At 37.3% G+C, this 23452-nt stretch overlaps 1 protein-coding gene across 1 annotated transcript in view; it reads left to right on the top strand.

The window, feature by feature from the left end:
- Positions 1-1419: 1419 nt before the first annotated feature.
- The window catches only part of LOC145766075 (uncharacterized), a 41655-nt gene continuing 19622 nt past the window's right edge, over positions 1420-23452 (top strand). Inside the window, exons 1-15 of the mRNA XM_082577730.1 lie at positions 1420-1435; positions 2580-2707; positions 7774-7954; positions 9779-10014; positions 14253-14432; positions 15158-15262; positions 15668-15851; positions 16507-16651; positions 18492-18587; positions 18962-19116; positions 19988-20094; positions 20666-20828; positions 21411-21587; positions 22554-22679; positions 22890-23006. Coding sequence (XP_082433856.1) covers positions 1420-1435; positions 2580-2707; positions 7774-7954; positions 9779-10014; positions 14253-14432; positions 15158-15262; positions 15668-15851; positions 16507-16651; positions 18492-18587; positions 18962-19116; positions 19988-20094; positions 20666-20828; positions 21411-21587; positions 22554-22679; positions 22890-23006 — 2116 coding nt within the window. The remainder of the gene's footprint in view (positions 1436-2579; positions 2708-7773; positions 7955-9778; positions 10015-14252; positions 14433-15157; positions 15263-15667; positions 15852-16506; positions 16652-18491; positions 18588-18961; positions 19117-19987; positions 20095-20665; positions 20829-21410; positions 21588-22553; positions 22680-22889; positions 23007-23452) is intronic.

The following is a 23452-nucleotide window of genomic DNA, read 5'->3' as shown; positions in this document are numbered from 1 at the left end:
GCCATTTAAACACTCTTCAACTTTGTGAAGCTAACGTAATTAAGCTTTAAAAGAAGCCATTTGGCCCTTGATTGAAGTTACCACATTGATACTTCGTAAAGTGGTAGATTTCGATGGCGCTTCGTTTGCATAAAGAGTCAAACATGCACCACAGGAATTAGCGAGCGACATTTCTCTGTTGAATGAGACCGATGTACATTTTATCCGTGTAGTTTGCGTGGCAATGCGTCCCTGCTACATTCGACACTGTAGGTATGCTTATAACATTAGGCTATAAACGATTATATGTCACTTCGATGCCTACTTCATTATGTGGTTATTGCTTTCTCTTACTGCAGTTATAAGTAGTAAATAAAACCGTCTTGAAAAATTCCTCACCCAAAAACCAGTGGAACAAGTTGTTACAACATTCTGAATTTGAAAATCTCTGCTAAGAATGTTAGCTTGTGTTCAAAACGCGGTGACAAATCTTTGTCGATCCTAATCAGTGCAACTTGATCCAACGCCAAAGGTTATTTGAAAATTTTGAAGCATTGATGAAGATGATACCGAAGTGAAAACAAAACTTCAGTTTGTGAATCTCGAAGCAAAATTCATGTAAACTACTGTTGTAAAAGGGTTGTTTCTAATTTACATGAGTTAATTTCTTACAATTTTAACTTTGTTAAAAAAACGCAATTTGTTGTTCGCACTGTAGATGCAGTTAGGAAGGAGCAGCAAGTTTTTTGCCTTTGAAAGCGTGAGGAAATTGTCAAGCAAGTTTGTAGCATTTTTAACCGACTAACATCACAATGTGTATTGACAGCATAGGGAACGTTCAAATATTACGTAACGCCTTCGAGGGGGAGGGGGGGGTTTATGCAAAGCGTTACGTTAGCGTCACATCGGGGGGGAGGGGGTTCAAGCAAAACGTTACGTAACGCTTTCGAGTACGGAATGGTAGTTTTTTGTGCTGAATTTGTAGTGAAAAAGCGTTACATGGGGGAGGGGGGGATTGAAAAAAGCGTTACGTTGGCGTTACATGGGGGAGGGGGGGGGTCAAAAATTCGGAAAAAAAGCGTTACGTAATATTTGAACGTTCCCATACAGGAACAGATTTTGAGTTCATGTTTAGCCAGGCAACATTTTTTGGACTGACTTGTGGAGAAAAGTCTAAGAAGGATAGCAGATTTTGCACAGACTATGCACTAAAATCTACTCGCGATATTACAAAATAGTATAAATTTATATCTAGTTTGTATTTGTCACAAAAATTAACCTTTAAACTGTACAGTAAACTAATTTTGATGCAAATCAATGAAGTGTAAATTAAAAACCATAGGGTCAGGGTAATCTTACACGAAATTGCTTAAAAAGCGACAGAGGTTATTTCAAGGCTACGAGATGCTGTTGGCATATTATTGTGTTGCAATCCTTGGAATGGCCGCTGCTTCGAGTAAGTCCATTAAATTCAACAGTAGCCTACGTTTCAATTTATTTATTTTTTCTGCTGCTGAATAAACAAAAATATACACAGCACAATAAACAAAAATAATTTGCACAGCAAGGAAGGCAGCGAAAGACAAAAGGTCACCAAACTCCGCTGCCACCTGAACATATAAGCAAAATACAAAAATTAAGGAACAAAATACCGGTATTTAAACGGCCTATAACACAGTGAAATAACAAAGCAACATAAAGACTAGATTAGCCTATGTGCAAGGACATAAGCAAATGTAGCAGCCTACTCCTATTTATCCCCAGCGTTATGAATAGTTAAATCTTTAATTTGGAAGATTAAGTGTATTTTGTAAACGTTTCTTTAATAGAAATGACATTTCAGCCTGCGAAACAAGATTTTTTTTTAATTTTTTCACTACCGGTATGGAATTGTTTCTTTCGTCAAAATTCACTGCCCTCTTGATGCTGTCATCAGGAGCGGGTTGTAAATCTTTGATCACATTGACAAGAGCGCACTTTCATTTCTGGCTATAAAAGCAAAAATAATTGCAGTTGATATTACATGGTCCGCTCCGTTAGCTCAGTGGTTACGCGTCCGGCTCAAGATCCCACGGCGTTGGTTAGACTCTCGAGGTGTGCGCTTGAGCAACGCATTTCAGAACTGCTTTCCATTCATCGGCACCGAGTGAATGGAATAATTTTCAGGCAACAACACTTCAACAATCGGAAAACTTTAATCTGCCAATCTGGGTAACCAGCCCTGTGCCAAAAGCCTCTAGTCTACAAGTAGCCTATGCGAAACTACCAGGAATAACCAATCAAGGCTTTGTCAGTCCGAGGATAAATATTCAAAAACCAACCAACCATAGCAGAGGTCTAAAATAAGACAAAAGGGACAAAACAGAAGCATGCTTAGTGTATTGCAAATTGTAGCTGGTAGCTTCATGCGTGGACGTCGCTACAATGGCATCTAGACTGGAAATCAAATGCTGCCGCCCAAGATGATGCACAGGATTGCCATTCTTGCAATTTTAACACTATAGCGACGTCGGCAACCTCGTGTCTTTCATTTCGGACATGTGAGAAAAAAACATGATTTGATTGACAGCTATTGCAACAGCATTTAAACCTCGTTTCAGATGATTGTGAATACAAGGAATTTCACAATGCTGTGCTGAGAACATCGCCTAATTCATTGCTTCACAAGACGAGAATTCACAACTCTTCAGTGGCCTGCAAGCAATGCGACATGAGCGCTTTGTGCAAAGTACGGTTTCCTATCTACTGTACAGCCAGAGATGGGCGTGATCTTGATTTTGAAGATCACAAGTGATCTTGATCTTCAAGATCACTTTTTTTTGGTGATCTTGATCTTGATCTAAGATCACTTTTTTTTTGAGTGATCTTGATCTTGAAGAACAATAAGATCAAGATCACTTTAAAATTGAAGTTTACTTACTAGATAGAGTCATTTTTTTAGAACTCGTACTGTACAAAGTAGTTAGTGACTGTAGCGCACCCAGCATGGGGCTAAGGGGGCTCAAGCCCCCCCCAAACCCGCCACTAAACAAAGAAGTTTTTGTATTATCCTTATTTATACATTTTGCTTACAGGTTAGGTATGAATAAGACACAACAATACAACAGGGCTGAGCATTATAACAATATACTTTACATATTTACAAATAGTTTTAACGGTCGAATGTTTTCGATTTAACTTAAGCCCTCATCAGGAATCTGAAAATATTTCTAAAAATGCAATGAACTTCAACTTCTTGAAGGTAAAATTACATTAGGAAAAGACAACTACATAAATAGCTTCGAAACAATTTGCACCACAGAGAACGTGATACATCAAGTAGCCTAAATGTTCAGGAGAATGGACGCACCTCCAGCAAATAATTGTTTGTTTAAATTTGAGTTATAGCATTTGCTCCTCGTGCCCCATCCTGTGAGTAGCCTACCATCTGTACCCAAGCAGATGCCAAACGAAACTTGTCAACCAAGAGCCTCCACCCGGAGGGCACAGCTGCAAAGGGCAATGGACAAGTTCAGACGCCCCACCATTCTGCAGCTCAACATGGAAGGCTACACAACAAGCAAGATCAAAGTTATGGAGCAGCTTGCCCAATGCCCATACCAACTAGGCACTCGTCATCCTCCTCCAAGAGATCTACTGCACCTCTGCAGATAGGCTAGCTATTTCCAACTACACATGTTTGTGCATGAGAGCCTGAAGTTGACCTTTGTCGACTAATTTCCAACTGATGCCGAGATTGAGTGGGTGTGCATTTGTATCTCAGACTACAACATCGTCAACATCTACAAGCCCCCACCCTCGCAAATGTTGCCACCATCCCTTCCAACGTTCCCCTTCCCCAGTCGTTACGCTGGCGATTTCAACTGCCAGCACATCGACTGGGGCTACAGCAACACAAGCAGCGACGGAGAATTGCTGGCTGACTGGGCCTCTACAAACCATCTTGCCCTCCTATTCAATCCAAAGGAACCAGCCAGCTTCCTCTCCGGCCGCTTGGGAACAGGGACAAACCCTGACTTGGCCTTCGCGAGTGTCGACAGCTCTCTTCCAGACAGACGTGTGCTTGAGAAGTTTCCGCGGTCCCAACACCGGCCGTACCTCATCATCGCCACAAAACTTGTGGCTCCTGTCCCGATGGAACTTCAAAAAAGCCGATTGGAATCAATACAGCCTCCTGACCAATGAGTCTGCTGCAAAGTTACCATCGACTGAAACATGCAACGCAGACGAGGCATACTAGGACTTCTGCAATGCCATAATAACTGCGGCAAAGGACACAATACCACGTGGCCATCGAACCAGTTATACACCATGCTGGGACTCTGAGTGTGAAGCTCTCTATCGCTCCTTCATTGACAGTGCTTCCTAAATTTTGGTGTCAAATTGAGTTTTGCCTTTGCGTAAAATTTTAAATGAGTCGGCAAAGAATTTTCGATCAGAGCAAAAAGAACACTTTATGATGTGGTCTTTGATGGCACTTTTCTTTAACTCTCTAAAGTTCAGATGCTCCAGATCTCTCGTGGTCAAATGTCTGTTGGACATACCGATGTAGGCTACCGTACGTCAATGCCGAATCACATGGACATGTAAAACTGTATACGATATTTGAGCAGAGAGACGAAGGCGTCTGGGACTTTAGTTGAAAAAACGAACTAAATTTGAATGTTTTGTAAGTAGGAAAAACGTCCACATCAAATCCATTGTTTACAAAATTAGTGTTTTGTTTCAAACTGTTTGTTTTCGCACTTATTTGTGTTGGCAAACGGAAAGTTAATTCTATTTTGTCATAGGCTAGCCTACATGACGAAAAAGTCGAAATCTATAGAAGATTGCAAGAGTGGACGTAGGGATGAGGATGCTAATGATGCTAGTAGCATGGGTTCACTAGGCCAACTTCTAATCTGATTGAGAAAACGAATCTTGATGTATCGGCAACCGGTGGGTTGTGGGCTATGAGTGCCTTTAAATATTAATCAAAGGAATGGGCATTGGTCTATTGTCACAAATCACTCGGCCGACATTTCTGAATTAGCCCCCCCCTAACTTTTTTTCTGGGTGCGCTACTGGTTAGTGACAACTACGAACATTAAGTCACTGTTAATATGATATGTGTCCAACAAAAAACGATTTAAAGTCTCCATCTAATCTGGTCAGTGTTGCCATTTCAAAATTGAAAAAGTTTTCTGTGTTGGTCATAATAAAGAAGTCAACTTCCGTGTACTCAGAGATGGGCGTGATCTTGATCTTGAAGATCACTTTTTTTTGGTGATCTTGATCTTGATCTAAGATCACTTTTTTTGTGTGATCTTGATCTTGAAGAACAATAAGATCAAGATCACTTTAAAATTGAATTTTACTTCCTAAATAAAGGCATTTTTTTAGAACTCGTACTGTACAAAGCAGTTAGTGGCAACTACTAACATTAAGCCACTGTTAATATAATATGTGTCCAACAAAAGACGATAGTCTCCGTCTAATCTGGTCAGTGTTGCCATTTCAAAATTGAAAAAGTTTTCTGTGTTGATCGTAATAAAGAAGTCAACTACCGTGTACTTTATGTTTACGTATAATAAAAAATTATTTAACTTTGTTCACAATTTCCATGTGTGAATTTAAAAAAAATGTTTTCTTTCTTTGACCCAATTTTAGATGTTTCAAAACTCTAGAATGGCGGCGTTAAAAAATCTGGACTCTAGCCGACTTTGGTCACGTAAAGTGGTTTATTGCAGCAAATCAACCAGACCAAGACTTGTTTAGCCAGTTTAGGGTCTGAGTATGGAGCGGTTTGTCTGACCGCAGGCCTCTGAACTTTTTTGATAGCAGACAACAGCATCAAGGTTGCCAGATAGGTAAATGGTGCAATAAACATTGACATAATACAGTGAAAGTTAAAACTGCATAGTAACACGAATAAAAACTCCCACATGAACGAGACAAAAATTTGGTAAAAAATGGTGCAGTTCAAAGTTTATTTTTATTTATTTATTATAAATAAAAAGTATAAAACTAATTGCAAGTTTTGCGACTTTTTCAGAACTACTGTAATTAACCTCGGCCTTGGGTGTGACGTTGCGATTCTACGCAAACTACATCAACAATTGATAGGCCTAATAGCAACAGTCACTAACTTATCACAATTCTTAGGCCAGCGATCGAGTAGTTAAAAGTAAAAGTTAGCAATACCAACTATATATCTTTACCCAGCTTGCTTATAGTAATTATTTTTTGCAACATCACTGATTAAAAACTTCATTTTTTTTTCAAGTACACAAAAAGTGATCTTGAAAGTGATCTTGATCTTCAAGATCACGATCTTGATCTTGATCTTCAAGATCACATAGTTTGGTGATCTTGATCTTGATCTTCAAGATCACCTATTCTTGGTGATCTTGATCTTGATCTTTAAGATCACCAATACTGGAGATCTTGCCCATCTCTGCGTGTACTTTATGTTGACGTATAATAAAAAATGATTTAATTTTGTTCACAATTTTCATGTGTGAATTTTAAAGAAATGTTTTCTTTCTTTGACCCAATTTTAGATGTTTCAAAAGTCTAGAATGTCGGTGTTAAAAAATCTGGACTCTAGCCGACTTTGGTCATGTAAAGTGGTTTATTGCACCAAATCAACCAGACCAAGACTTGTTTACGGTCTGAGTATGGAGCGGTTTGTCTGACCGCAAACCTCTGAACTTTTTGATAGCAGACAACAGTATCAAGGTTGCCAGATGGGTAAATGGTGCATTAAACATTGACATAATACAGTGAAAGTTGAAACTGCTTAGTAACACGAATAAAAACTCCCACATGAACCAAACTAAAATTTGGTAAAAAATGGTGCAGTTCAAAGTTTATTTTTATTTATTTATTATAAATAAAAAGTATAAAACTAATTGCAAATTTTGCGACTTTTTCAAAACCACTGTAATTAACCTCGGCCTTGGGTGTGACGTTGCGATTCTAGGCAAACTACGTCAACAATTGATAGGCCTAATAGCAACAGTCACTAACTTATTACAATTCTTAGGCCAGCGATCGAGTAGTTAAAAGTAAAAGTTAGCAATACCAACTATATACCTTTACCCAGGTTGCTTATAGTAATTATTTTTTGCAACATCATTGATCAAAAACTTCATTATTTTTCAAGTACACAAAATGTGATCTTGAAAGTGATCTTGATCTTCAAGATCACGATCTTAATCTTGATCTTCAAGATCACATAGTTTGGTGATCTTGATCTTGATCTTCAAGATCACCTATTTTTGGTGATCTTGATCTTGATCTTCAAGATCACCAATACTGGTGATCTTGCCCATCTCTGTGTACAGCTGTACTTCAATGATACAGATCAAATAATATTTGTTGATGTTTGTTTGAGCACAGTAGACTAAGAATTTAACAATTAATTTTAAAAGTCAAATAGTGTCGTAAATTTACTTTCGACAACGTTGGGCTTGCTTGTGTTAATAGTCTATCTGTCATTTTGGTGCATCCCAGCCAAAAATCCTTTTTTTTATTGGTTCAACAACTGTGGACGTTGAATCAGTGTGAAAAAGGAATGATCGCTGACTAATGAGAGTGTGAATGTCGGGAAGGTTTTCGGACCAACTTTACATGAGAACGCTAATCTTTGTCTTGATAACAATTGAAAGCAGGTGTCAATGTTGACTTGTTTCAACACCCAATTCTGCCTGAAATACCTCAAGATTTTTTTTTATGAATTTAGGTTGTGTCGGATCTCCGCATTTTGTATTTATCTTTTTTTTGACTGGTTTTATGTCAAATTTTTTTTAGGCGATTTCTCAAATTGGACATCAAGGAATTAAATTTTACTACAGTCGAAACTATGACCATTCCTTGGGCTACGATGCAAATGCAACTTGCAAAGTTTGGATGAAGATGTGTGGACAAACCCAAAACTTTAAACTCATCGACATTCCCAATGGCGAGGGGTATTTTGAGCCTATAGAACAAGGTGGAGTTATGGGATTCTAAGATAAATATTAGCTTGTCCTGCACTGTATGTTTAACTTATAAGTAGGGCAAGTTTTTATTGACCTAAAAATTAAAAAAATTGAATTTATTGATTTAACAAAAATTAACTGAATGAACCATTGTTTCTTGTATTTTATATTTAAAATAAGGCTGCAGCAACAACAACAAAAATAAATCAACAACAAAAATATTGACATCTTTAACATAATATATTAGGGTCATTTCTCCCAAGAGCAGGTTATACTGTTCATAATCAAGAACGAAATCAAGAACTATTGTCGAAGGAGCGCCACTGCGCAATCCATGGCACGCTTTTCAGTATCTTGCCAAAGACATGCTCTTGAGCGGTGTCGAACCGGCGCTTCATTAACTTTCTGATCATTCAATCTTCATCGTTCTAGAAATGTCGTCATTGTTTTGCAGTGTTTTTAATGTTAAGAAGCTGAATGAAGCACAACATGAACAAAAATTTGTTAAAGTATCGTGTTTTTTTCTCAAGCATTTGGACTGGACGTGTCAATAAATAACATTGACTTTATTGACCTGAAACGAAAATTTGATCAAAGAATAAAAAATTGACTTTTTAATGACCTATTAAATTAAGATGTTGAAATCTACTCCTTGTATCCAGAACTCTTACTTACAACCACACCGCAATAACTTACAAGAAAAAAACTTTGCTTAATTGACTTTGCTTGCCCTACTGGTAAGGTATTAGAAAGCGGATGTCTCTGAAAAAGTAGAAGCTATTATTATTAACTTATTAGTTTATATTGAACACGTTAATTTGTTTTTGAGCTTTGCTGGCCATAATTGTTCTGTAAAAAGATGGTGTTACGATTTCTTTCTATCTCTTACCAGGAAAAAGACTTGGAAAGGTTCAATGACGTAGTTTAATGGGTTAAACCGAAAAGCAGTTAATTAAATGTCGAATAGTTCTACTAGTGAAATGATATATATGAAAACGCTTGAAGGACTCCAACGAATGGTTCACCACTTCCAGCAATTAATAAAGTAACAGTAAACGTGATCCACTCACAGCTTCTCATACGATTCTAATTTCAATCAGAAAGTATATTAGCATTAATTTTGCTTTACTCGTATTCAATACTTCAACTCTCGATCAACAATAATCTTTGCGTCTTTTAACAACTGCTACTACTACAACAATGATCTCTCATCACCAACTCATCATAATAATCAACTCATCATAATACAACTCCCCTAATAATAAGATTCCACAAATTACACCACTATTTATAGAAGATTTGTTCGGTCTAGTAACTTCGAGAAGGTTACGTAATGTTACATCATAGGACTCATGGTTCTTTCAAGTTGCATTAAATCGTAAACAAGCCGAAGCCTATAAATTGTCACGTAGGGAAAAATGATTCTAGAAAATACATTGCATAATAATGATTTTGCAATCAGAGATCCATTGGTAAACATCCTTGTGACATCATGACAAACGATATTGGCAATTGTGAAAACAACAGAATGTCCCAGAACTACGTTACATAACAACGATTCGCGATCAAAGGTTACTTCAGGTCATAACCGATAATAACACATCGCACCAGAATTTTACAATCAAAACAACACGCTCGTTGAAAACACAAAGCAGTCCATCGCGAGGCCTTGCACATTGATTGTGACAGATGGAAACAATCTTTTTTATTACATCATTTGTTTCAGCGTTTTCAATTTAAAGGGACATAGTTTTGAGAAACAATAAATATAGAAAATGGAAGTACTTGCAAATGGAGCGCTTTGTGTATCATTATTAATAATCCCCTGTTTATAGAAACAGCGGTATCGTCTATCGTCGCTCTCAGAGATGACACAAAGATGCAGTCAGCACCAGCGTCATCAATTGGTTTGCCAGTTACCGGCGAAGTTCACAGTTTAATGGCAAGGAACAGTGGGTTCAAATTATCCATCAAAGAACTTCCTCTTCCAAATAATCTTTACACTGAGAGTCTTCTTGAAAGCATTTGTACGAAAGGAACATGTTTGTTGTCGCCAAGAACGTATTTTCACGTATGTACAATGCACACAGGTTTTCTCCAATTAGTCTCAGCTTATATTGTGAAGTAGATTTCTTAACATTATTTTTTTCTCATAAAACTTTTTCGGGATTTTAATTCGCTGCGATTCGCCATGATACGAACATTTATGGTTGAGTGCACTGATAGTAGATTCCCTACCCATTGAGAAAATCGTTCGATTAGCCAAGTTAATCCATGGATTCTTCAGCCCTCATGTACCAATTGTAACCTGCTGTTTGAACCAGCGCAACCTGATCTTGCGCAGACTAATCCTCTGTTAACAAATCAACAGTTAGCTTAATCGCCCTCTCAAAAGACCCGATGTTGGTGCACCAAACCGATTATATTTGTTGACAGCACTGTGCGCATATTGCTAGCCTAGTTGTAACCAGTAATGGGCATTATCGGCGATAATTATCGGCGATAAATTTTTATCGCTTATCGTTATCGCTTAATTATTTTTTCAGTTATCGTTTATCGTTATCGCCAAAGGCAATATTTGATTATCGCCGATAATTAATCGCCGATAAATTTCAAGTGGAAAAGTGGAAAGACCATGAAAAGTAATATTTTTACTAGCCACCTAGTTCATGAAACTAAAATTAAAACCAGTTCTTCTTCAGTGCCTGAAGTGTGTGTGCACAGGTCGTTGTCATGGGAGGGGCACGCCCCGTGCAGCGACGGCCCTGACAACACAATAATTTTCAGAGTTGCAAATTGCAATGCAATAAAATGCATGCAACAAGTCTCTTGTTGTTTTGCTGCAATCGGCAATCGCGAGTGAATTTTATAATTAAAAATGTAAGCGCACAGGCGGTAGCGAAGCGAAAGAAATTGGCAAGTGGTTTATGAAACTGTCGCAATACGAGGCCGCTTTTACATCGGAAACATGGTCTTTCGCGCTACCATCACTGAAACAAGTCATTGCAGAATATGATATTGCTTCAAACATTTGACATGCAGACCGACATCACACTTTTTGCATCTTGTAGTAGTTTTTGCATGACAATAGGCGCATCGAGTTGCGTGGTAAAATTATGCTAAATACAGTATAACCTTTCTCATTTACAGTGTTGGGCGCGATAACTCATTTTTCAGTTAAGCGATAACGATAATCGATAAACGAAAAATGCCTAAAGCGATAACGATAAACGATAAATCAAAAAAAAGTTAAGCGATAACGATAAACGATAAATTATCGCCGATAATGTCCGATAACGATAATTTTTTTTCTTGATTAGCCTGCCCTATCCCATGCAGCACGAACTGTTTTCCTCAACATGACGAAAAATCGAACATAATATACTGTAAAGGGACAAAACTTTTTGTAAGTTATGCATGAATAGAATCGCAACAGCGGCAGTAGGTATCGAATCTTCAACCTCTTGATCCAGAATCAAACCACTGAGGTAACCGCCGTGCTTATCGCTTACGTGCAGTAGGCAAAATAATTAAATCAAATGAAAATACCATAAAAAATTCCAAACTTTGTATTTTGCTTTCTGCGGGCTGTTTACAGCAAAGTCAGCAATAATTGAAAAAATTCCAAAAAACGCAAAATGCTTGAAAATTTATCAGTAATCTTAAGCGATATTGGTAGTAAAAATGTGCATACTGTGAAATCCATCAAGCTTGTCAAATTAGTCGTGTTTGTTTAAGAACAATAACATAATTATCGTAATTTACTGATAATTTCAGATAAATTTTTTTCTGTTTTCTTTGTGAACACCATCATTAAAGCAATTGCAGAACGCTGAGTTGTTGAGATAAGAATTACAATATAGGCACTGTATTATTAGTGGGAATAAAAATATTTGATTGAGGTAGGCTATGTCGCATAGGTAAATCGTCGTCGTATCCAGGCTTACGCCCGGTGGTTGAAGATTTAGATTAAGTGGACAGGAAGGCAAGGAAGCCAATCTTCATGTCCACCTTCAGGTATGCCTTTAAGTGTCCTGCTAAAGACACAGCTGTATGCTCATGAGCGGTGTCGAACCGGCGCCCTTTCGATTACCGTTCAAGAGCTCTCACCACTCGGCTATACAGTATAGGTAAATGAGAAAGGTTATACTGTATTTAGCATAATTTTACCACGCAACTCGATGCGCCTGTTGTCATGCAAAAACTACTACAAGATGCAAAAAAGTGTGATGTCGGTCTGCATGTCAAATGCTTCAAGCAATATCATATTTTGCAATGACTTGTTTCAGTGATGGTGGCGCGAAAGACCATGTTTCCGATGTAAAAGCGGAGTCGTATTGCGACGCTTTCATAAACCACTTGCCAATTTCCTTCGCTTCGCTTCAAAGGAATCTGTACCGCCTGTGCGCTTACATTTTAATTGTAAAACTCACTCGCGATTGCCGATTGCAGCAAAACAACAAGAGACTTGTTGCATGCATTTCATTGCATTGCAATTTGCAACTCTAAAAATTATTGTATTGTCAGGGCCGTCGCTACACGGGGCGTGCCCCTCCCATGACAACGACCTGTGCACACACACTTCAGGCACTGAAGAAGAACTGGTTTTAATTTTAGTTGCATGAATTAGGTGGCTAGTAAAAATATTACTTTTCATGGTCTTTCCACTTGTGTTGATCCGAAATAAAATTTATCGGCGATAATCAAATATTGCCTTTGGCGATAACGATAAACGATAACTGAAAAAATAATTAAGCGATAACGATAAGCGATAAAAATTTATCGCCGATAATTATCGCCGATAAATTATCGCCGATAATGCCCATCACTGCTCATTTACCTATGCTGCATAGCCGAGTGGTGAGAGCGCTGGAACGGCAATCGAAAGGGCAGGACACTGTCTTTCGCAGGACACTTAAAGGCATGCCTGAAGGTGGACAAGAAGATTGGCTTCCTTGCCTTCCCGTCTACTTAATCTAAATCTTCAACCACCGGGCGTAAGCCTGGATACGACGACGATTTACCTATGCGACATAGTCAACGCTCAATCAAATATCTTTATTCCCACTAATAATACAGTGCTTATATTGTAATTCTTATCTCAACAACTCGGCATTCTGCCATTGCTTTAATGATGGTGTTCACAAAGAAAACAGAAAAAAATTTATCTGAAATTATCAGTAAATTACGATAATTATGTTATTGTTCTTGAACAAACACGACTAATTTGACAAGCTTGATGGATTTCACAGTATGCACATTTTTACTACCAATAACGCTTAAGATTACTGATAAATTTTCAAGCATTTTGCGTTTTTTGGAATTTTTTCAATTATTGCTGACTTTGCTGTAAACAGCCCGTAGAAAGCAAAATACAAAGTTTGGAATTTTTTATGGTATTTTTATTTGATTTAATTATTTTGCCTACTGCACGTAAGCGGCAGTGTAACACAATTGATAAAAGCATCCAACTGGTATCTGAAGGTATAATTATAAGCACGGCGGTTACCTCAGTGGTTTGATTCTGGATCAAGAGGTTGAAGATTCGATACCTACTGCCGCTGTTGCGATTCTATTCATGCATAACTTACAAAAAGTTTTGTCCCTTTACAGTATATTATGTTCGATTTTTCGTCATGTTGATGAAAACAGTTCGTGCTGCATGGGATAGGGCAGCGCTAATCAAAAAAAAATTATCGTTATCGGACATTATCGGCGATAATTTATCGTTTATCGTTATCGCTTAACTTTTTTTTATTTATCGTTTATCGTTATCGCTTTAGGCATTTTTCGTTTATCGATTATCGTTATCGCTTAACTGAAAAATGAGTTATCGCGCCCAACACTGGTTGTAACCCATCGCTGGTGTTGTCGACTGCTTATCAGAGCAATGAGAGAGTCAAGTGATATTGGTTCAAGGATGATTGGTTCGACATCTAATAACAGCAGGTCTTTTTTGTAACACAAGATACCATTCTCGAAGGTGGACACAAGCATTCGCTTCCTTACTTTTTCGACCATGAATAAAAATCGTAAAAGGTATAATAAAAGTAAAAGTTCGAATAGGATAAAAAATAGAATTAGAGTTTTAGACATATGCTTTTAATGTTGAAAAAAAGTTTGCAATAATGAAGACCCTTCCTATCAATATAACTTTGACCTTAAAGAGTTAAAGGACCCCCACCAGTGGGGAACAAACCGACGATGGATTATGATGATGATGATGATGATGATGATGATGAGGTCAAACATAAATATAGTATAATAATCAGTATTTAATATGTTTAACCTTTTTTTACGGATATATAGCCTGTAACCGAAGACTATTCATTGGTTGGTTTCTCCGATAAGAAAGGCATGGGGAACATATTTATACTTGGCCAAGACAAAAGTCCTTACCAACAAATTGTAACGACGGTGGAAGGAAGTCCAGCTATCATTGCTGGTGTTTATGGATTTCACGACAAAAGTTTTGCGGTCTCATTATTTGTAAGTTAGTGTAACTTACTTTAAGCCAAAGTTTCAATGTAAAATTAAACGTTAGGGAACGTTCAAATATTACGTAACGCCTTCGAGGGGGAGAGGGGGGTTTATGCAAAGCGTTACGTTAGCGTCACATCGGGGGGGGGGGTTCAAACAAAACGTTACGTAACGCTTTCGAGTACGGAATGGTAGTTTTTTGTGCTGAATTCGTAGTGAAAAGCGTTACATGGGGGAGGGGGAGATTGAAAAAAGCGTTACGTTGGCGTTACATGGGGCAGGGGGGGGTCAAAAATTCGGAAAAAAGCGTTACGTAATATTTGAACGTTCCCTTAGTGTTACTGTTTTTAGAGATAAGCTTATCCTAAATGCATAAAAGTCATTTGCTCAGTGGTCAAGCGTCCGATTCAAGATGGAACAAACAAGCAAGGCAAGATCAACCGGCGCTGGTTTGACTCTCGGGGTGTGCGCTTGAGCAACGCATTTCAGAATTGCTCTCCATTCAGCGGCACCAAGTGTAGGAATTTTTTCCGGCAACAACACTAATAACAACCATCAGAAACTTCACTTTGGAAATCTTGGTAACCAGCTCTGCGTCAGCGGGTCAAATCCTTTACAAGAGTTTAAAAGTATGTGAAACTGCGAGGAATAACCTATGAAAGGTTTTTCAGTCCGAGGATAAAGATTCAAACACAAATTGTAGTCAACTGTTTTAACTCATGTTTCAACTACAGGTCAATTCAACAACTATCCAAGATAGGAAACTTTATCTACGATATTACCGATCAGATCTGACAATTGAATGGACTACTTTGCTTAATTCACCGATTTCTGTCCCAGTATGTATGCTAAACTTGTCGTAAAATACAGTGCAGCAACTGAATTAATTCAGAGGGCTTTCAACTTTTAAACTATCTTATTATTGTAAAACGTTAGGAAATAGAACAACATTGATTGATGTAATGATGCTAACGGCCAACAGGATGTGCAATATGCGTGCAATTACATGTATACACAAACTCTTTTGAAAGAAGATAAAATTTCGTTTTTTTACGTTACATTTGTTTTTAAATTCTGATTTTATTTGAAACTTTTTGTAGACATCAATTCAATCAAACTAAGTGAAATTGTTTTTTTACCCCCTCATCCAAAACAACCTAAATTTTGACACATAGCCTACTCTCATTTGCAGTCGGGGTTAAAATGATCAGTGAAAGTTCATAAACATTCTTTGTTCGTATTAGGAACGTAACGTTGGTGACTTTCGCCTGTCATACGGGAGTGGATATTTCATCACTTACTTCAGTGTGTTTGGAGTGTCCAACTTTGCAGAGGGAGTACATGGGGAACAACTTAGCTTTGTCAATGAGCAAGGAAAACTACAATCAACCTCGTTTTCGATTCCAGGACAAAATTTTGTTCATTCTGGTCAGTATCGAATTTGCTATAGAATAATTACAATGATCATGTTTCATTTTACACCCCTTGCTACAACATACAATCCACTGCGACCACATATGCAATACAACAGACGACAGGAAGCAGCGAAGAGTCATAATAGTCTTTGAGCCAGCTGCTCCCCTTATTTTGGCATGTCATTAAGTGTTTTGCCGAAACACAGCTGCGTACCTTGGAGCGGTGTCGAACCCACGTCCTTTCGAATGTCGCGCAAGCGAAACAAAATTTAGATTTAATTTGCTTCGAATCAAGTGCAATGATGAAGTAAGTTAAAATCTTGTTCCAAAAGGCCACATAGGTTTCTGTGACTAAGGTGGGTCTAATGACTGCATTGTTATGCTTCGTATGTTTTGACATTAAAGATCGACTAAGTGGAGACCTAATTTTCAGATTTGGTTTTTCAGGAGGCAGTTTATTCTTCCTTTTGTAAGTCTGGAGTCCTTTATAAAAGTATAGACTTATGCTATGTTTGATTATTTCCTTTATTGACTTCACTGTGTAAAAAGTGAGTATGAAAACTTGACGTTTTTTCAGTTCAAGCCTGCATCATCACGGGTTTCAATTAATTAATTTTCAAAATTTGTCGAAAATTAAATAACCTTTATGACTAATCTTTTCGATTCAGGTGATGCTTGGGTTTGCGCAAATGGATTAGGCCAATTAGTTTCCTACCATTCTAAGGACGGCCAATTTGTCACCGTTTGCTCTGCTGACAAATTTCCTGAAGGAATTTCTTTGGGTGACAGTACAGCCGGAACACTGGTTTTTAAGTAAGCCGATAAAATATTTGAAACCGTTTTGGAGACATTCTAATATAAGAAACGGAGCTCCACTTATCTATCAATAATAGGTGGTGCTTTCACCACTTGGTCACAGGCAGCCAAAAGTAGTTGAATTAATTATTATATTGACTGACTCGCGGCGATGATGTATTGAGTTATTGACTGGTGGCAATTGACTAGTAGACCATATGATCGTCCCGTTGTCTTCCTGTCAGTGTTGGAGCTTGTGTAACTTTAGTAGAGTAGGCTGTAGGCAGAGATGGGCAAGATCACCAGTATTGGTGATCTTGAAGATCAAGATCAAGATCACCAAGAATAGGTGATCTTGAAGATCAAGATCAAGATCACCAAACTATGTGATCTTGAAGATCAAGATCAAGATCGTGATCTTGAAGATCAAGATCACTTTCAAGATCACTTTTTGTGTACGTGAAAAAAAAATGAAGTTTTTGATCAATGATGTTGCAAAAAATAATTACTATAAGTAACCTGGGTAAAGGTATATAGTTGGTATTGCTAACTTTTACTTTTAACTACTCGATCACTGGCCTAAGAATTGTAATAATTTAGTGACTGTTGCTATTGGGCTTATCGATTGCTGACGTAGTTTGCGTAGAACCGCAACGTCACACCCAAGGCCGAGGTTAATTACAGTAGTAGGCTACTGAAAAAGTCGCAAAATTTGCAATTAGTTTTATACTTTTTATTTATAATAAATAAATAAAAATAAACTTTGAACTGCATCATTTATTACCAAATTTTTGTCTGGTTTATGTGGGAGTTTTTTTTCGTGTTACTAAGTAGTTTTAACTTTCACTATATTATGTCAATGTTTATTGCATCATTTACCCATCTGGCAACCTAGATACTAAGTTCAGAGGTTTGCGGTCAGACAAACCGCTCCATACTCAGACCTTAAACAAGTCTTGGTCTGGTTGATTTGCTGCAATAAACCACTTTACATGACCAAAGTCGGCTAGAGTCCAGATTTTTTAACACCGCCATTCTAGACTTTTGAAACATCTAAAATTGAGTTAATGAAAGCAAACATTTCTTTAAAATTTACACATGGAAATTGTGAACAAAGTGAAATCATTTTTATTATACGTCAACATAAAGTACACGGAAGTTGACTTCTTTATTATGACCAACACAGAAAACTTTTTCAATTTTGAAATGGCAACACTGACCAGATTAGATGGAGACTTTAAATCGTCTTTTGTTGGACACATATCATATTAACAGTGACTTAATGTTAGTAATTGCCACTAACTACTTTGTACAGTACGAGTTCTAAAAAAATGCCTCTATCTAGTAAGTAAACTTCTATTTAAAGTGATCTTGATCTTATTATTCTTCAAGATCAAGATCACACAAAAAAAAGTGATCTTAGATCAAGATCAAGATCACCAAAAAAAAAGTGATCTTGAAGATCAAGATTAAGATCACGATCTTGATCTTCAAGATCACTTGTGATCTTCAAGATCAAGATCACGCCCATCTCTGGCTGTAGGCAATTTGCATACTTCAAACATGTGGGCGTACTGTTGCTGTTACTGACAAATATACCATTGACTGATTGATTTATTGAGTGGAGACCTAATTTTCAGATTTAGTTTTTCAGGAGGCAGTTTATCCTAATTGTCAAATTGTCAAACTTCAGCAGAATAGGCTGTATACAATTTGTATATTTCAAACATGTGGGCGTACTGTTCCTGTTGCTGACAAATAAACCATTGACTGATTGATTGATTTATTGACAACAATTAAGTTATTTGTTCTCCAAATGATTTATTTATTTTCATTATTATTGACAAATTTTCTGTAGGGCAGATGTTGACGGGAAAGGATCCACCAGCGCTCAACTTGGCCAGATTGCGGAGTCAGATTCCGGCTTCAAACTAGTATTCAACGCTGAAGATGCGTAAGTCGGGTCGTAATACAAAGGGAATTACTCTGGTGCTATTCATGACATGAGAAAAATACTTTTTACCAAATTTCTTTAGAGTTGGATGCACCAACGGTGGATCTTTTAAGCGACCGATTAAGATAATCGTCTGATTAGTCAATCGAGGATTAGTTTACGAAAAGTTCATCTATGGATCAATAATTATAATATAATTAATCGATGGGATTACGATCAGGAAGAAATATCATTAACTACAGTAACACGTTACTACAAATGTTTGCATGACAATTTCAGCCTATTTGCTCTTAAGACCATCAACAATCATGCCCACCACAACCAATATTTAATGACGACAAACAAGTTGTCTTATCTACTTTTTGTTTTCATAGGGAATGTTGTCCCGCTAAAGGAGTAGGGTTCATCTCAATTTACAACGAAGAAAATAATTTCAAGGGCGGTCAGGAATTTGATCGTGTTGTTTGGTTGAATAAAAGTAGCACCGGAAAATCCGAAAGAGACCCAGTCATTGCACGAATCATACTAAGTATGTGTTCTTTTAGAATTATTATTATATGGCTTACTTTGTTATTGCGCGATTTTTATCATGTGAGTCAAAAACGAATCCGCAAAAAAACTTGCATAAAGTAATAACTTGGTTGTTCCTTATTTCGTACAAAAATATTTTGAAACCGGTTGAGACTAAAGCAGCAATCTCAACCGAACTTGCTTACCTCAAAGCAAAAATTTCAGGACTGCTCTCCATTCAGCGGCACCTAGTGAATGGAATAATTTCCTGGCAACAACACTTCAACAATCGGAAAACTTCACTCTGCCAATCTCGGTAACCGGCCCTGTGTCAAAAGCCTCTACAAGTATGCGAAACTACCAGGAATAACCTATCAAGGCTTTGTCAGTCCGAGGATAAAGATTCAAAAGCAACCAACCAATCAAATAATATGAGTTTACTGAGTATCTATCAGATCTTCAAACTTAGAAAATTACGAAGTCTTGTCTAACTTTAAAGATTAGATCTAATTTATCTTTATGACGGTAAAGGTTACGTGGTAGCCTATCTTAATCAGGTTGACCCACGTAATGTTTTATTTATCTTAGCCTGGTATTACACTGGATTGTTATGTATGCTTTGTATAAGCTTATTACCAATTTAGGGTATATTTTCTGGAATTGCATCTCTTGCACGGCACAAGAGAATTAAAACTATCAAACTTTTTTTAAATACTCTACTTGAAAATCTACAGCAGAAGATCGAATTGTAGCCACAGCCAAGAAAACAACTTTATTCACATAAATACAACGTATTTTGGTGTTGAAGCAACGCATATTATGTCACTATACTCTACAACTACGTCATCACTACGTAATTCTTACGTAGCCTATGTTACGTCATTTGTTAGGTGGAACTGTGGAAGAAGCTCCGGAGAGATATCTAGTGGGTTGGCGTGATGAAGAGGATGAAGAATATAAAGTTGTTGTGCTAAACACATTTGGAAAGTATAGACAGGTAGGCCTACACACTTTCTCTTAAAGTAACTTCTTGGTAAATTAACTATTAAAATCATTCTTTTTAACATTGCTTCAACGTCTGCAAACTAGTTTCGGTTGGTTGAGAAAAGCATAAAAATAAATGACTTGACCAAAGTAAAAGTGGTACCGTGAAATTTAAGATCTTCCTCTAATAGGCCTACGGTAATAGCCTAATAAGAGTGCAGTACGGGATTTCGTTTTCTTGATCATTCTTGTTTGAGCAACTATACGTTCACCAGTGTTATTACATGGTAAAATAGTTATGAGTCGTTTTTTGTTATCCTTGTCTTTTGAGACGCGATATTTTAACAAATAAAAAAAAATTTGAAAAAAAATTGTTTTTATGCAACAGTCATCCATGTATTTTTGCATATTGTAGCCTATTTCAATCTCTCGATGTATTTGTATGTTCATCACTCATTTTTTCCGATTAAAGTTTTACAAAACGTGTTTTGATTCTATAATTTTTGTTCAAACTTTGTTTCGCACTCATTTTTGTCTCATTTTATCTGTAAAGCATTCTTGTGACAACCAAAACTACACTTTAGCCTCCAATCAGCGTATCCAGTTTTTTATTTGATGGTGCGCCACCTTGTGGCCATCATTGCGTCATGTGGGGAAATCGCGATGATTCGTTTAAAACTTTACCTAACGGTCACGTGGGTTGGATCTACGCCCCGCCCACCTCCAGTTCTATTTGGTTGTACGACGGTGAGTGCACAACACGCTTGAAGGACAATATTGTTGTCTGCCTGTTAAAAGCAGAGACAACTACTGAAAGGGGCTTAAGAAGAAATTGCCTGATGCCCTATTTCCTTGAACCTCCAAAAATGAATTGCTTACGTTGCTGTTTACAAGGCTGGTTGAGCGCAAGAACAAAACTTGACTGTCAGTGACGAATATTCATTTTCACGAAACTGAACTTCACGGAAACAAAAAGCCAATATTTATCAAACCAAGTCAAAGTCGTAGCCTAGCCTATTTGTTATTCTAAGCCCATGTTAATTTTAAAGGTCACGCTTTGCCTCTCCCATTTCGGGGAGTTTTGTATGTTTCTTGTAGTGCTTCATGGCTTATTCGTAAATAAATGGTGTCTCTTACTTTTAAAAAAATTAAAAAATATGTTTGATTTGTATTATAGAAAACGGAAGTACTAGGCTACCGTACTTAAAAGTCAATACAAAGCTAAAAATTATGTTTTATAACATTTAAATTTCGTTAGCCATACTTGCGTAGCATATACTCATTACTCAAGCCGGTAAAATTCTATCACAAAATTTACATTATTTATAGTTGGAGCTGAAGATGAAGAATATTCCCTTCAAGGATGGAGCTTGTGGAGCGGGTGGTCGTTTTGCAGCCAAAGTTGTGGTGGTGGAATTACCACAAGAAGACGAACATGTTTGACAAGTGCTTGTGAATTGGGAGACGGAGAACAACAACAATTATGCAATACCCATGACTGTACAAGTAAGTTTGTTTGATTATTGTGGAAATATTTATCCTCGGACCGGGAAAGCTTCTTTGAGAGCTTAATCTTGGCAAATTCGCACATTTGTAGAGGCTTTGAACCACTGACGCAGGCTGGTTACCGGTATTGACAGAGTGAAGTTTCCGATTGTTGTGTGTGAATCATTCCATTCATTAAGTGCCGCTGAATGGAGAGCAGTCCTTGAAATGTGTTGCTCAAGTGCACATCGCCAGAATCAAGCAACTGCACTGCTTTAAAATGCTTTAACCTTAACCCTAGATGTTAATCTCCAGTGGAACTTTTGAGATGACCGATATGGAGACGAGTGGTTTCCGCAAAACAAAAGAGTTACCAGCGTTTTTGACGTAGCTGCCTGGCGTATGTAGTCAGATAGGAGCAGGGCTGCCGGACGAGCAAAGCTGGATAAAATAAAATGATAACTTCAAAATGTGTTATTCTTGATGACAATCTTTTCCATTTTCTTATTAATGTTTTTCCACATAACTGTATTACTTAAATTCTGGGCGTTAGGCTACACCAGATTGTTTTGTTTTTCTTTTTAAAAGTTTAATTGTTAGACTCTGTTGTAGTTATCGTAAGCATGCCAATAGTTCTGACCCTTTTATGCCAATGTGTTATTCAACCTACCCTATCCCGACACAAAGACATTGCTCTGTAAATTCGAGACACAAAACTTAAGTAGCTAAAACAACAAACTAAATGCTTAACTTTAAACACCCAAGATCTGAGTCCAACAAATTCTTCAGAAGTTGTATTTTTACAAATTAAGTACTGTGGCTTAGTAGCCTATTTACCTGCTTTGGGAAAGATCAATGTGCAGCTTAGACTAAAGAAACTGATACTGCGGTCAAACTACGGCATTCGGTTGCAATTTTCATCGATCTTGAATACCAACATGAGATCTCTATAGGGTTAATTAAATGATTTCAAGTTTTTCGATTCAGTTCCAGTGACATGCAGTTTTAACTACACCGACAACCATGATCTGGAGGGCGGTTTAATTATTAATGGAGTTCAGTTATTTGAGTTTACCCAATCATCAGCAGAGGATCGTTGTAAGGAATTAAGAGGTAAGCAATGTTGCACTGAATATAAAAAATAGTTGATTTTCAAAACCTTTGCTAGACCGTTCGTTGAGTTTCCTATTCTGACTCTACACCAGTTATTCAAATGTAGTAGTAAATGCTTTCGCTAACTTCAAAAAATGTTAATTTGTAGAAATAGAAAATGTTATTATATTTTTGCTCAGATTTCTTGTTATTCTTCCTATTGCTGATTAGATCTATGCTCTGGGATCACACAGACTCTCCGGAATGGCAATATATTTTACTTTTTGAAAACAAGCTCGGTACTTCAGTCTCGCGCGGACAGCCGATCTGGAGTAATGCAATGCAGGGGTATGTTAATTGTTGAACAACTTCGTCGAAGTTGAGTTACCACAAAAATATGCTGTATAATGATCACTACCTGTCCCAGCACAAAAGTTGATTTGAAAAACGGCTTAATTTCGCTATAACGCATACTGGTGTTTGCATAGACATAAAGACTAAACAACGATGAAAGAATTTTTACTTGCTTTTTCTCGAAATTCGTATTGGGAAGTAGTTCTTCAACTCAGGTCTTCAATTGATAACATACGTTTACTTTTAACTTTTAAGCGTAGCAGAAAGTTACAATAAAGCATTTCCTTACATGGCACAACACTAGGGCTACCATACGTCCTCTTTTAAGAAGATTTGTCCTCTTTTTTCAAGAAAACTGAATTGTCCTCAGAGGACACTAAAAAATGCTCAAATGTCCTCTTTTTTGACAGTTTAGGTTTTCATGCTTAGGCTATGATATA

This window comes from Aplidium turbinatum, chromosome 3 (assembly GCF_918807975.1).
Source record: "Aplidium turbinatum chromosome 3, kaAplTurb1.1, whole genome shotgun sequence".
NCBI classification, from domain to species: Eukaryota; Metazoa; Chordata; class Ascidiacea; order Aplousobranchia; family Polyclinidae; genus Aplidium; species Aplidium turbinatum.
This window is presented reverse-complemented; position numbering and strand designations above follow the sequence as displayed.